Source organism: Rosa chinensis, chromosome 3, assembly GCF_002994745.2.
Source record: "Rosa chinensis cultivar Old Blush chromosome 3, RchiOBHm-V2, whole genome shotgun sequence".
NCBI lineage: Eukaryota > Viridiplantae > Streptophyta > Magnoliopsida > Rosales > Rosaceae > Rosa > Rosa chinensis.
Window position 1 is genome coordinate 45,887,931 of NC_037090.1, and position 14,033 is coordinate 45,901,963.

Consider the following 14,033-nt stretch of genomic DNA (forward strand, 5'->3'; position numbering starts at 1 on the left):
GTCACTAATGAGAAACCGACATGTCACTAACGACATCCCGATAACTCATCAACCCAAAATCGCAAGGCCTTTTAGGTTCAGGTTGTTGGTTTACAAAACACTTTCTTAGACAAAAGTCACAAAACATTCTAGCAACCGAACAACATATTTTCAAAAGCGGAATTTGAGATGGGCTAAAAGATTTGGGCTTACAAGAGGAGCCCAATTTGGAAAATAACAAATCACCAAGTAAGTACAAGTATGAGAAACGCGCCCCAGGGTTGCGGGTCTCCCAAAATTTTACGAGTAGGAAATAAATAAACAAATAAATTAGTGAGAAAGTAAATAAACAAGTTACTTTAAAATCCGGTAAAGGACCAAAACCATTTCTTGATAAAGTCAAAGAGAAATGCGCCAAGTCAAGCCATGTGCCTCCTCTGTATGCTCCCCGACCACATACTCGAAACCTGCACACTGTTGTAGGGGTGAGCTTTCGTCCTCGCATGCCCAGTAGGGGCCGACCCAACCATGCTAGGTTTGAAAGATAATAATAATCGAAAATATTTACTACATAATATTGTGCACGTTTATTGAAAATACTTTATAAAGAGGCAACCACAAACATTTATTTCTTTTATAAAGTATATGTAGTATGTTTCACACAATTTGGAGCTCCGAGATACTTACCTGCCGGCTAAACTCAAACAAATCGGTGACCGACCCGGTTCGTCATCCTTCGAGAACCGGCCAACTACCCTGTAGTCCTTGTAACTACAAGTAACAAAAGTGTCCATTTCCTGGCCCTGAGTCTCCTATGACTGGTTCACTGTCTGTACTCACTCTTCCTCGACAAACATAGGAGCACGGTCCCCTCCGGAGGTTCACGGTTATCGACACCGTGGGATACCTAGGAATCTACGCGTCTAGGTCCCATTCACTTTCAGGTCACAAGTACAAACTTACAATGGATACAGTATCTCAACACATAAGTCTAGCCTCGATTTTCGCAATCAGTAAATATCAGTTATAGAAACACAGATATCACGAGGCATCTACTGATGAATAACCAAAAACGTACTTGCAGGTAACATAATATCATACTAGAGCATTCCACATATAGAAAAGTCTCTAACAAGGAAGGGACAGCACACCCTATCTGGAATTGGAGTGCTCGCCCAAGCTTAGCTTCGTTTCTGCCTTTCGATACTTCTTCCAATTTCATGGGCACACGCTCGAGTCCTTTATAATAAAATTAAACCAATAAGTAACTAATTCACAACTCATTTGCTCAATTTCTTTATGAGTCACCAATTTATTCTGAATCGATATTTAATGGTAACCATTCCCAAACAATTTACTTAACGTAATAAGCTCATTCGGGATATGGTGATCACACTTGTTTCCATGTTAAAATTTCGGTCAACCGGTTTGACCTCATTTTATTTTATCTTTTAAACCTTAAGCAATTAAATAGCAACCACCATTCCCAAATAATCCAAATGATATAGCATTTAAATCATTTGGGATATGGTGACCATACTTGACTCATTCACCTTCATTTGTTTAGCATTTCTACTTTAAGAAAACAAAACACAACTACCATTCCCGATGGATTACAATTTTTGGGATATGGTAGCTTTTAAAGTACTTCACTTGTAATTTATTTCATTTATCGAAATTGAATGTCCTACTTTCACTTGCCCAGTTTGGGATTGATTTTGGAGATGCTTTTGAACCTGCTTCTGCTTTTGGGCTAATGCTATGGTGTTTGGTAAAGTGTGTAGAAGCGGCTTTTGGTCCAAATTGATTCTCCTCAAAGCTGAAATTGAGAAGCAGCCTACTACCAGCTTTGGAAAACTGCTTCATGGAAACACGGAGTGAACAGGATTCATTTAATGAAATTTTACTCCCCCCCCCCCCCCCCCCCCGTCCTGCACATCAAATTCGCTCAGCACATATTGGTAATCCTTCTCTTCTTCTCTGCTATTGTCGGTAATGGCCTAATGGGTACACCAAACTGGGGTCTTTTTTTAGGGTTCTCTCAGATCTGGGGATGAAATCGCCAGTCAGTCTCATACTCGATCGTTCTCGATCATTTTCACCCTATATTACAAACGATCGACTTTAATTGATCCAACCTTGAATCTCTTGGCTGGCCGGGTTCTTATCTTCTTCGCTTCTGAGATCAAGAGCAGAGCAAACCCAAACTAGATTACATTCATTCATCGGGTTTCCATCAGTTGAGGTAAATCACGATCTCCTTCCAATTCTATACCATTTAGATATGAAACAATATGATTGTGCGATTGACAGATGAACAATTTTAGTTTTGTGGGTAATAGTTTCAAACTTTCAATTTGTTCAGTGACATGTTGTGATTTCTTTAATTTAGTTCTGGTTAATTTAGCTCTTATATCGACAAATCAGTTTTGCCCCACTTTTGATTTACTACAATCAGTCTTCTTATATCATATCTAAATGTTATAGATCGATAAGCTGATTTAATATCAAAGTCTACTTTATACATCAGTTCTAGGGTGTTTAACCATCCACATGCTTAATTTGATGTCTTTGCATTTCTAGGAAAATCACTGGTCCATCCATCTTTTACTTTACTGCAGTCAATATATAATTGGACTTGAAGGTCTTCTGTTTTGTTTTTAATACAATGAATTGTGGCACCAATTGGTTAAACTGTGGAAGGGCATTTGCTTTTGTAGCTTTGGAAAATCTGACCATGGACTTGGTAAAGTAGGTTTCTCAATGGATAGTTCGTAGTTCCATCGAGTTAGTTTTATGCACAGAAAATAGCAAGTGAAATGACTAATAAGGTTTTGATGCCCATTGTCTATGGACTAATAAAGTTTTATGATTAGTTTGCAAATTTCAGACCTAGATGTGCTTCACTCTAACTCCAGGGTATTATTAGTACTAAGAGACTCAAAAGCGGCAGAAGTCTTATCATTGTTCATATTATATTTTTGCTTACAAGTTTTGCCACTGGATGCAGGTGAGAATTGATCACATGGCTGTTGCTTTGTCAAAGACATTCAAGTTACCAGTAATAAATACCATACAATGTCTTCCTCAACATCAACAGGTAACTCTCATGCAAGTATTGTATTCAATTGTACTATTGTATAGTTGGCGTATTTTAACTCCTCTTTGATAGTTTCACTAGTTTCAAGCCATCAATTGAACATATTGGCAAGCTCTAAATTATTGGTCATTGCTTTAGCTTAGTCTGCAAGGTCCCGTTAAATTAATAGCTAGCTAATATTCCTTGGCTCTATGTCAAGCTTTATAAGTTTAGTTTTATAAATTTAGTCCTTGTACTTGCATTTAACAAGTGTTGATATATTTCCTCATCTGCTTTACCACAGATTATAGTTGTGCTCTGCTGCAAAGCATTTCCGTGGTGTAAAGAAAGATACAACTATAGAAGAGTTGTGTTTTCTGGCTAATATTTTCTTGTATGTGGACAGATGCCGCCGATTTTGAGTTGAAAGGTTAGAGGAAAGCTCAATGTTATCAGCTAGCTGGGTGACAAGAACAAAGGCTCAGTAGAGATTACAGAAGCCAAAGGACCTGGTATTGGAAATCAGAAGAAAGAAAAGTAAAGGAAGTTCGGTTTGAAGAAGAAGACTAAGCTAGATTAATTCCCTTTGTTGTAGTTTGGTAACTCTAAATCTGTAAGTTTGGCCCCTTGTTCTCATAAGGTGTACAATGAGTACAATTCTATTTCTATAAAATATTGATTTTGCTTCTGAATCAATGTATAAATTGTAGATTTGTGAACATATATATATATATATATATATTTTTTTTTTTTCAGAATAGCATTTACGGCGTGCATCCAATGCGCGCTGTAAATTCTTTGCACTTTTACGGCGTGCATCCGTTAGTATTTACGGCGTGCTACGATGTTTTTTACGGTGCTCATTTTGCTTCAGTTATGGCACACAAATGTGCGCTATAAAAGACACGGGATCTTTTACGGCACATTTTTGTGTGCCGTAAAATTACATTTACGGCGCACTCTGTGGGCCGTAAAAGTCCCTTTTTGGTGTAGTGTATGTTGTAGAGACTCTTATGTCTCTTTGTGCGAGTTCAGTTTTTCTAAGAAACAAGTGCATAATAATCTCCATATTGAACATGATTGTGCAGGGTGTAGCAACCTCATGCTTTGTGGCACTCCATCCACAAGTTAAGGCAGTAAGCAGCGAATATTTTGCAGACTGTAACATTGTCAAACCAAGCAATCAGGCCAAAGATGCAGATTTGGCTTCCAAACTTTGGGATTTTAGCTTGAGCATGACTAATCTCAAGTAGTATATATATGTATAAGGTCTTAATGTTAACTTGCTGCACTGTTTCTCATTGAATCAAATTGTAAAGAAACTATTGCGTCTCCTCCCATGTAATCGTTGTGCGTTGAACATGAATGAAAATAGAACACATATATGTTTTGTTGTTGTATGTTCTTCACAATTTACCTGTTCTGTGTAATTAAAAGGTCAAACCCTCTGAATGAATTTCCAAATCCAGCCTATCAAGTAGTCTTCCTTAGGTCAACACTCATAGTAAGGAGGAGAAACTTCTGATTGCTTCCTTGCTTGCCTAATTGCTGGAAGAGCAGTGAAATTGTTAGCCCCTTCTCCAATGGCAGCTAAGGCCTTGGCAATCAGGGAGGCAATTTACCTAGCAAGCTCCTTTTCCAATGTAGACATAGTTCAAGGAGGATAATAAACATGAAGGAGATGGTTTGGGAAGACAAGAAATGGAGGTGTTAAGAAATATAATTGCACAAAGTCTAATGAATGCATCTACTTAATTAGCATTTAGTTGCAAATTTCAAGTGACTTTAATTTATTTTGTGTAATGGTTCCCGTTGAACTATGGTCGGGAAATTAATCCAAATATTCTTGACTTATTTTGTGTAATAGTCAAACATAATATGCATATTGAAGAGTTTAAAGTAAATCTTTTATTCGGTCCAACCAATGGTACAAGAATAATACATGAGAAATTTTTTATTTAGTATAGTTACATAATCAAAAAACAAAATTATGTATTTTAGTAGCATATCAAAGCATGTATGCCCATTTTGGTAATTATACCCAGCCAAAGCACTTTTGCTTTTTTACTTACCAAACACCTGCAAATTGCTTTTCGTTCTCACAGCACTTTTAAAAACAATTTACCAAACACCTCAGCTGCTTCCTCTCACAGCAAGTTCGGAAGTGATTCCTCTCACAGCAAGTTAGGAAGTGCTTCCTCTCACAACACAGCAATCCCAAACTAAGCCTTAACTGCATAAAGGTCACCAATTTAACCATTCTTTGTGTACCTTGTATTTACGACAAATCCACAATTAAAACAATTTCATCTCCTTAATTAAACACAAACAGATCACAAGCATCATTAGAAATCACAACATCACCATAGATGCCATACCAAACATTTAAACCACCATATCACCATTTTTACTCTTTTCCATTCATGAGGCAACAAACTACTTTCTGTTGATTTTAACAACTTCACTTTCTAAAACAACTCCAACAAATCCATTTACAACAATCAGAAACAGAAAACCATCAACATCAATTTCACAATTCAGAATAATCGGGCCCTTACCATTCTTCTTTCCCAAACTGTAACTCGATCCAACATAGTCGTGCTCCATCCTCACCAATCTTTCGAATCCCTAGCAGACAGTATAAACCCAACAATCAACCCAACACCAACTTTTGTATCCAAAACAGAAACTGAGCCTAATCCTTACCATTTCTTCCCTTTTCAAACAAAGGCGAATCCAATCTTTGCTGCTCTGGCTCGACTGCTCCTTGACCAACAATCACTCGAATTCCTAGCAAGCGGGACGAGTTTAATAATCCAACCTTAACCAAATTCATATGCAAGACAGAGTTCATGGTCCTTACCTCCATCCATTCTCAATGAACTGACCCAATAGTTCCTCTTCTCCAAAACTCCAAAAACGCAGAACTTCACAAACCACATACTCCAAATTAAACAACAAGTTAGTAGGGCTCACTCTACTCAAACCAGAAGCTCCAGCTAAGAGAAATCAGGAAATTACCTAATCGAGAAGACCTAACGTTTCCGGCGACTGTGAGCGACGGAGCTACGGTGGTCCACGCACCAGCGGTAGCTCTGGTCGGAGTCGGAGGTCCAGAATTTGGGGGGCTTGGGAGGTCGTGAAGCGAGGATTGTATCCATGTGAGTGTTATAGCTCGATTCAGACCGGAAATTGAAGAACAAAGAACCGCATATCCTCGTCTCCGGCGATGGCGCTTACGGTGGTCTTCCGGCGTTGGTTAGGGAAGTTGCTTTTGGGTTTTGATCTCCGTAGTCCACTGAGTTGAGCGGTGATGGTGGTGTGGCAAGACAGTAGCCGGGATTCGAAAGGAGGTAACGACAGTGGCGTCGTGGTTCGGAGGATCGCAAGTGGAGGCTGGAGTCTATGCATGTCAATGGTGAGGCTTGGGCTTGGGTCAGATTTGGATGCTAGATCGATTGGGGTAGCGGTGTGGTGAGATGGTGGCCGGAGCTGGAGTCTCCGGTGGTTGCAGAGAGAGCAGACGAGAAGGAGAGGTCAGGGAGAGAGAGAGAGGACGCGGCTGCAAGGGAGAAAGGAGAGAGTTTAGCTTTTTAGGGTTTCCAATTTCCTATTTATACTCATGTGCACGAAATGTCCATTTTACCCTTGCGACGAATTACGAAACCCTCCTGGCTGGTTACTTCTGGGTTTTGGGGTTCGTTACTTTACTCGTTTTTCGTCAACGACTACTTTAGTAATTTCTCAACTTCGTCTAGAGTCCAAAACTGACTCAATATTCAGAACTTTGTTACAACCCAACTCGTCTCCTTCTCAAATTTACTTCGACAATCTCTATCTCCATAGGTTCTGGTAATCCTCTAGGCCCAAATGGAAGAACATTAGCTCAAACAAAAATTATAGAGCCCAAATTGTGATCTCGACACCAAAATAATTTCTGAAATCAATTCTTTCACTTAAATCACCTTGCCCAAAAAAAATCATATTGGCAAGAAGTTACCTTCGGAAATTAACTAAAATTTTCAGGAGCTCACAATCATGTAGGATTAGGTCTCCTAATTAGATCCTTGATTAACACTTCATTGTAGTCTTTCTTGCATACTAAAAATTAGATTACTATGCTTAATGAATTGATACACTTTTTCATTAAGCTACAAGTATTGGTTTATAGTTTGTGTCCATGTTAAAATAATTTTGACATTAAATTAATTATTAATTTACTTTATATTAATGTGTGACAAGTCCATAATGAATCTAACACGCAATTATGGCGTAAAGTGATAGGAGTTACGAATTCAGGCATACAATGACTTGAAACACGAATACCACTTGACATACCATACAATTCAACAGAAACTGATGACTAAGCTACTAATTACATCATTCAACGTATAATGTAGGGCAGCTATGCTTGTAAAATAAAAGTCTAAACAAAATAGGTGGAATTTTGTAAATTGTTAGCCTTGCAGTATTTTCCAATAAACTTCTATGGAAATTAACATACTTCGTACAATTTTTAAAATTCTTTATTACCACTACAAATAATAATTCTATTTTTAAGTAATTAAACAAAATGAACAAGGCAAGAAAATAGAGGTTGAACAAAAAATAATTGCAGTAATAAGTCATCAAATCTGACGATTTATTAAAAACCAGAGAAAATTAAACCCTAAATCCCCTAATCATGATTCCACCAATTAACCCTAAATCCCCTTTTTACAGAGATGAATGGCTTAAGCCCTCTCACCCCTGATTCTCCTAGCAAGCTGGATATCCTTGGGCATAATTGTAACACGCTTGGCATGAATGGCGCAGAGATTGGTATCCTCAAAGAGCCCAACAAGGTAGGCCTCCGCCGCCTCCTGCAGCGCTAACACGGCGTGGCTCTGGAAACGCAGGTCCGTCTTGAAGTCCTGCGCTATTTCCCGAACAAGCCTCTGGAACGGAAGCTTCCTTATCAGCAGCTCCGTGCTCTTCTGGTACTTTCGGATTTCACGTAGGGCCACCGTTCCAGGCCGGTACCTGTGCGGCTTCTTCACTCCTCCGGTCGTCGGGGCCGACTTCCGGGCAGCCTTCGTCGCCAGTTGTTTCCGAGGAGCCTTGCCGCCGGTCGACTTCCGAGCAGTCTGCTTCGTACGGGCCATCGACGAAACTCTAGATCGAGATAATTTGAGAATTGAGTTTTGTTTGTTGTGAGAATGAAAAGGCCTCGCGGTCTCATTATATAGTGAGCCCGTGCCTCATTGGACGGCCACGATGCTCCACTGTTGTGTTTCTTTGTGACCCAATCAACGGTCTAGATGTCAGCTTTCCTAAATGCTACGGATCGTAAAACATGAATACTCGCTTCCTATTGGCCTAAAATAATCCCTTTACAATCTCTCACGGAGATTAACCTATTAGCCCAAATTACATCCAGCCTTAATTAATTATTGATGAATTTGGCGGATTTTAGTGGATTTCCTTAATCCCACACGATCGGTGCACAATCTCATGAAAACCATGTCAACGACTAAAATATCCAATATCAATCTGATCACCAATCTCTAGTACATCACAAGTAATCTAACCACTGTGGAGAGAAATAAACATCGGTCATACCACCGAGTTAGAAAAAGTCCCCAACTTCTAAACTTTATGTGCAACAAAATCATCACTTTCATGCACTATATAGATCAGTTAAAACTCAGAAGACTGGAAATCAAGTGAACTGTATCTAAAGTCTTTGTTGCTTAGTCCTCCACCCAATCAACCCTGGACGGAAGTCTCTTATTTCCGGCATCATGTAACTGCAATCAGCTCATCTTAGATCATTCACATAACACCACAACTTGTAGGTTTCATATTCACAACTCAATGAAGAAAGCTGAAAAGAAGGTTGCAGAAGTCATTTTTGTTTTCTTGGATCGATCAGGTTGGTAGAAATTTCACTGATCATTGGAGTTTGTGAGGCTGTTTTTTGGTGGTTTCAAAATAAACTTATTTTTTGCCAAAAAATAAAAAATTAGAAAATAAAGCTGTAGTTTAAACCCTCAAACAAAGTACTTGTAATCATAACTCATGTAGACATGACTTATGCTTTTGTCTGACATCATGCTTTTATCTGAAATCAGACGTACAAGAAAATATACATGTAAAAGGGAATCAACTACAATTCAACAAAGATTCAACTTTCAATTTTCTATAGAAAACAAAATATGGCTACCAGCTAATTCATGTTCCTAGTAGAAGGACCAAGTGTATCTCAAAAGGGGTAAAACTAAATTTAGCCATTTAGATTTCGTTGTATTGTAACAAGTGGAAGTTAATTGATCATTTTAGTTTTCGGTGTTGGTTAAGAGTCAAAAAAGCTGCAGAGCCACAAAGAATGTTGGTTATATCTACCAAAAGTTTTTTGGTGATGGTATCCTTGTTAACCCCTTCTCATTCTGGATAGGTGCACGAGAGTACCGTCTAGACTTGTGTAACTTCAATCTTATTCCAGGAACCTTTCGAGCGACTGCTTTCCATATCATCTGAACTGCATCACCGTCTTTTGATGGGTACTGAAACTCGTAGAAATTTTGAACCTCCTGTAACCTCTTCCACATTCGCGTCCACTCATCCCTACCAATGCTTCTTATGAGTTTAATAAGATAGTTCTTTTTAACAGCATCACTTGTACGAACAAATATGCAGAACTCAGAGTAGTCAAGCACATCTTCATATGGGAGTTCAATATCATCACTGATGATAACAGGCACACAGTGGCTAGCAATAGCATCAAAAAGGCGATTCGATGATGGGGTGTCGCCGGCTATGTTAAGACAGAATTTGGAGGAATGCATTCCCTTCGTAGCATTTCTTATTCCATTTTTCTGAACAGTCCCAAATGCAAAATGTACATCCTTTTCATCTTTAAGAAGATAGAATAACTCTTGCCGAGCAAAACCACCCTGGACATATAGAGCCAGAAAGTGCAGAACAGAACCATTAGTAAGATATGAACACAGCCTACAACAGAATTAGAAAAATGAAGGACAAAGCAGTAAGCAGAGGCAATAAATTGAAACACTTGTGAGCATAATGAATTATATGAATTGACTTAATTTGTTCTTTTGCAACTGCTAACAATATAAACCTGCCAGGAAAAAACATGGACAAATTGGGAAATTATCTTCTTGGTACTAACTTTACCCTCTAAATCAATATCCAAACACACACACACACATTTGTATATGTGTCTGTGTTTGCATGCGCGTGTAACTTGCATATCTATCACAGATAGTACCGACTCACGAGCCCAAATCTACATGAGTGCTCACAGCTCACACACCCAAACTCATTCAAAGGCTGGTCTTTCAACAGCATGAATTTAAAAGAGGAAAAGAATTAATCAACTGAGGTGACATAAAGATGGTATGATGCGTATGAATCTGTCATAACTATGCGGTAATAATTAAAATTGGAGATGCCATTGCTTCTATCTTCTAATATCAGATGTCATTAATCCACATAGATCTCTCATCTAAAGTGAATAGGCGTTAACATGGGAGTAATCTTCGGTACAATGTATGTGTATTAACTTTCTGTTGGATGTTTGTGTGATGAAAAAGAAGAAATATCAGTTATCTGAAACACAACCAACAAAACTGGGCCTAGCGCTATACACCTTTAGATAAGATAAACTGTGATTATTAGAAAATACTTCTTTATTAGATAATAAAGAACAATGCTGCTAGCTTTGTCCCACGGAAAAATCTACCTCATAGTTATTAGACATATATATTTATAGAGGGGAACAACCCAATACCAAAAAAGAGACTATGAAAGAAAGAATTAGACAAAATTATTGGACACAGGGAAAAAAAAGAATAAGAAGTGACCCAGAGAGCTTGTCTCTTACTGTTGATATCTAACTGTCAAGCGATAAGTAAAAGACATGATCCATAATACTGATCACTTCTTATTATTATTATTTTTTTTTTTCTGGCCAACAGTGGACACTGATTACAGGTCATATTCCAAATATTAATGCATAAGTGAATAATTGCATCATGATGCTTCCTACAGAATTATGAGGCCTATAAAATCATACTCAGAACCAGGAAGAATTTGCCGGTGTCATATACAGATGAAATAACCTTGAAGAGGCCGGATATTCATAATATGAAAGTTAAAAAATACTTTACAAATTCAATTTGTGAAATCAAATTGGCAAAAAAGACGTCAACTAAGGGGACAAGGGACTTGTAAACCAATAAAATGATGCAAACTAAGGAAAATACTGTATAGCTAAAGATATTAAAAATGTTCTCCCACAAAAAGTAGTCATAAATATATTCTATTGCTGACTGAACTCGAAGAAAGCTATAAAATAAGGATCTATCGTAAAAAAAAAAAGATATTAAACATTTTGCAAGCCACATATTGTACCTTGGTAATAGCATACTATATGAATAAGTTAGCATGTGGTACTATATCTTGAATCATCTCCTCTAACTATACCATACCTGGCACCCAACAGTTTTCACTTTACTCAAAATACATCTATGCATAGAAGTAATGCAATATTTATTAAATCGTCACTTGAATATTTAAAACTAGAGACAATTTCTAATTTTCTATTATAATGATAAAAGCGTATACGTATACTTATGAGCTCATGTACTTCATACTAGTAATTAAAAGTTCTAGTTATATTTCGTTTAATGTAATGTCAGAACAGGAAATTTTATTGGACAATCTGCTCAAGTATCCGATCGCCAGCATTAACGCAACATTTATTAAATCATTACTTGAATATTTAAAACTAGAGACAATTTCTAATTTTCTATTATAATGATGAAAGCGTAAAGCTATACTTATGAGCTCATGTACTTCATACTAGTAATTAACACAATTATGAAGCGCGGCATAGCCAATCAAGAACAACAAGGAGAAGCCACATAATTGACATTTTAAATTTTCTTTAGAGATCAGCAGAAACTAAAGCCAGCAAGATTATAAACACCAAAGAATGTAAATGAAGGAGAAAGAGCACTTACATCTTTTCGGTATATTGCTCCTTGGAAGTAGAGCAAAGTAGGACGGCTCTCAAAAGTAGACAAATCATTTACAAAGGTTTTGATTACATGATTGTAAGGTGCAATGACGTCTTTCTCCACATTGGCTACGTTTGGAGGATACCTCCCAAAGTCTGAAAGTATGAAAGTTGCAGGCCACAGCTTCATCCTCGCATCCAGAAGGCTATTTGGATGGTGAGCCACGATTAAGTGGTCTCTTCCCCCTGAGGCCTTCCATTCCTTTTGAGCTGTCACATACTTAACCAATATATCTTGAAGGGCCTTGTTATTGCTCTTCTTTTGGTGTAGGTCTATCTTGGAGAACCGGTTATAGCTCAAGGAAGAAAAGAATGGTACAAATATAATATCAGCTTGACTGACATTGCGCACTCTGATTGCAAAACGTGCATTTGGGGGATTGGGAAGTTCTGAAGCAAGGAGGTCCAGTGTTAACCAATATTCTATACTGTGTTGCAAATTCAAGCCACCAGGATAACTCGGCACTTTACTTTGAAGATCTGGCCAAACAGTAGCTCCTTCGGGTTTCCAATCTAAGAGTCCAAAATGAAACTCAGGGGGTAAATCATACATGAATACCTTGAGAACTTCTTTTTCATTGGTGTCACATTTTACACCATGATTAGGTCGGGAGGAAGATGATGATTTTTCTTCTTCTTCCTTATCCACAAGGATGGATCGATTCCCAACTGAGGGTTCAACATCATTTTGACTCTCAGCTGCAGAAATCGCATGGTCAATCACAGCAAGAAGCTTAGAATTAGGCAACAATGTATTGTCTATGAATTGGGGGCGAGTGCTTGAACGCAACAGGAAGACCCAAGATAGTATGAAGAGTAGTGATGTAAATGTAAATAAACAGAACAAAGATTTCCGAGTAACAATCAAAAGGGATGATGCATTCCTTTCGGCCATTGCAAAAATCCCAAAGGATCAGTAACTTGGTCTGTGAATCATGATGATGTTTAACGCCCAGAAATTTGAAAACCAAGGCAAACTACATGAATCATCAATCCAACGCATTAAGCCAGGAGAATCAGAAAAGAGTCCATTAATCAATCAATGCCCACCACAGTAATAGAGAATGATGTGAAAATGGAGAATTATGTGAGCTAACCCATAAAAACAGATCTCATTATGCTCATGCATTCTGCATTGACTAGAAATATGGAGAATCAGCTCAGCAAGATGCGACAACGATTGATAATCCAAAATGCACCAAGATAACAAAACCCAGATGAAATCCGATCAAATCCAGCAAGAGAGAGAACCCAAAATGCAACCCAAGCAAAGAAGCAAACAGAAGAGCCAATGTGGGTTTTGAAAATTAGAATGGCGTGAACTCGTACCGTAGAGGAAAAACAGAGGCTGTACAAGGCAACAGAGATTGTGAGAATTAGAGAGAGACTCTCTCTCCTCTGAAGAAGAAGAAGAAGCAAAGAAGGAAGCAGGAGGAAGAAGAAGCGTGGGAATAGGTGGTCTGGTCTATCTCTACCGCTCCTTCTTTCTTTCGTCCTCGTGGACCTCGTCCGTAAGTGACTTTCTCTATAATTTTTTAATTTTCCGTCTACTGTTGCTTACCAGTCTCTAATTATCAGGAATCCCACCACCCCACCAATAAATAAATATTTAGCAACATTTTCTCTGTCAAACCCTAAATCCAACTTCTACTGGTGGAGGGTCCTTTTCGACAAAAAATCTTACTGGTGGAGGATGGTATCTAGCCAAACCTACTTACCGGTGGGGGATGGTACTGGAGTGGCTAAGTTATGAGTTAAATAATTAAGTTTTAGTATTAGAGTGTGGCACTTTTTCCTGTAGTTTATAGGGTTTGATGAGACCATTGTATATTTGTTGTAATATTTTGTGATTAATAAATATTTCCTTTTGATAAAAAAAATAATAAATAAATA

General features: G+C 38.0%; 2 protein-coding genes and 1 long non-coding RNA gene across 3 annotated transcripts; all 3 read right to left on the reverse strand.

Annotated features, from left to right (window-relative positions):
* Positions 1-5,602: 5,602 nt before the first annotated feature.
* LOC121052151 lies at positions 5,603-6,208 on the reverse strand. Its single transcript, XR_005808197.1, has 4 exons — positions 6,080-6,208; positions 5,922-5,985; positions 5,765-5,848; positions 5,603-5,686 (listed from the first exon to the last, which is right to left on the reverse strand). It is a non-coding gene; the product is annotated as an uncharacterized LOC121052151 (long non-coding RNA).
* Positions 6,209-7,562: 1,354 nt separating this feature from the next.
* LOC112192532 (histone H3.3) lies at positions 7,563-8,255 on the reverse strand. The gene has a single exon (XM_024332300.2). It carries the CDS (start codon positions 8,200-8,202, stop codon positions 7,792-7,794), a length of 411 nt encoding a protein of 136 aa, XP_024188068.1. The 5' UTR covers positions 8,203-8,255; the 3' UTR covers positions 7,563-7,791.
* An 845-nt stretch (positions 8,256-9,100) lies between these two features.
* LOC112192531 (probable arabinosyltransferase ARAD1) lies at positions 9,101-13,727 on the reverse strand. Its single transcript, XM_024332299.2, has 2 exons — positions 12,085-13,727; positions 9,101-9,993 (listed from the first exon to the last, which is right to left on the reverse strand). Exons 1-2 carry the CDS (start codon positions 13,033-13,035, stop codon positions 9,439-9,441), a joined length of 1,506 nt encoding a protein of 501 aa, XP_024188067.1. The 5' UTR covers positions 13,036-13,727; the 3' UTR covers positions 9,101-9,438.
* Positions 13,728-14,033: the final 306 nt, after the last annotated feature.

Coding starts and splice junctions, on each gene's coding strand:
- LOC112192531 (XM_024332299.2), bottom strand. CDS start 13,035: ATGGCCGAAAGGAATGCATCATCCCTTTTGATTGTTACTCGGAAATCT. Junction 9,994..12,084: donor GAGCAATATACCGAAAAGAT/GTAAGTGCTCTT, acceptor CTATATGTCCAG/GGTGGTTTTGCTCGGCAAGA.
- LOC112192532 (XM_024332300.2), bottom strand. CDS start 8,202: ATGGCCCGTACGAAGCAGACTGCTCGGAAGTCGACCGGCGGCAAGGCT.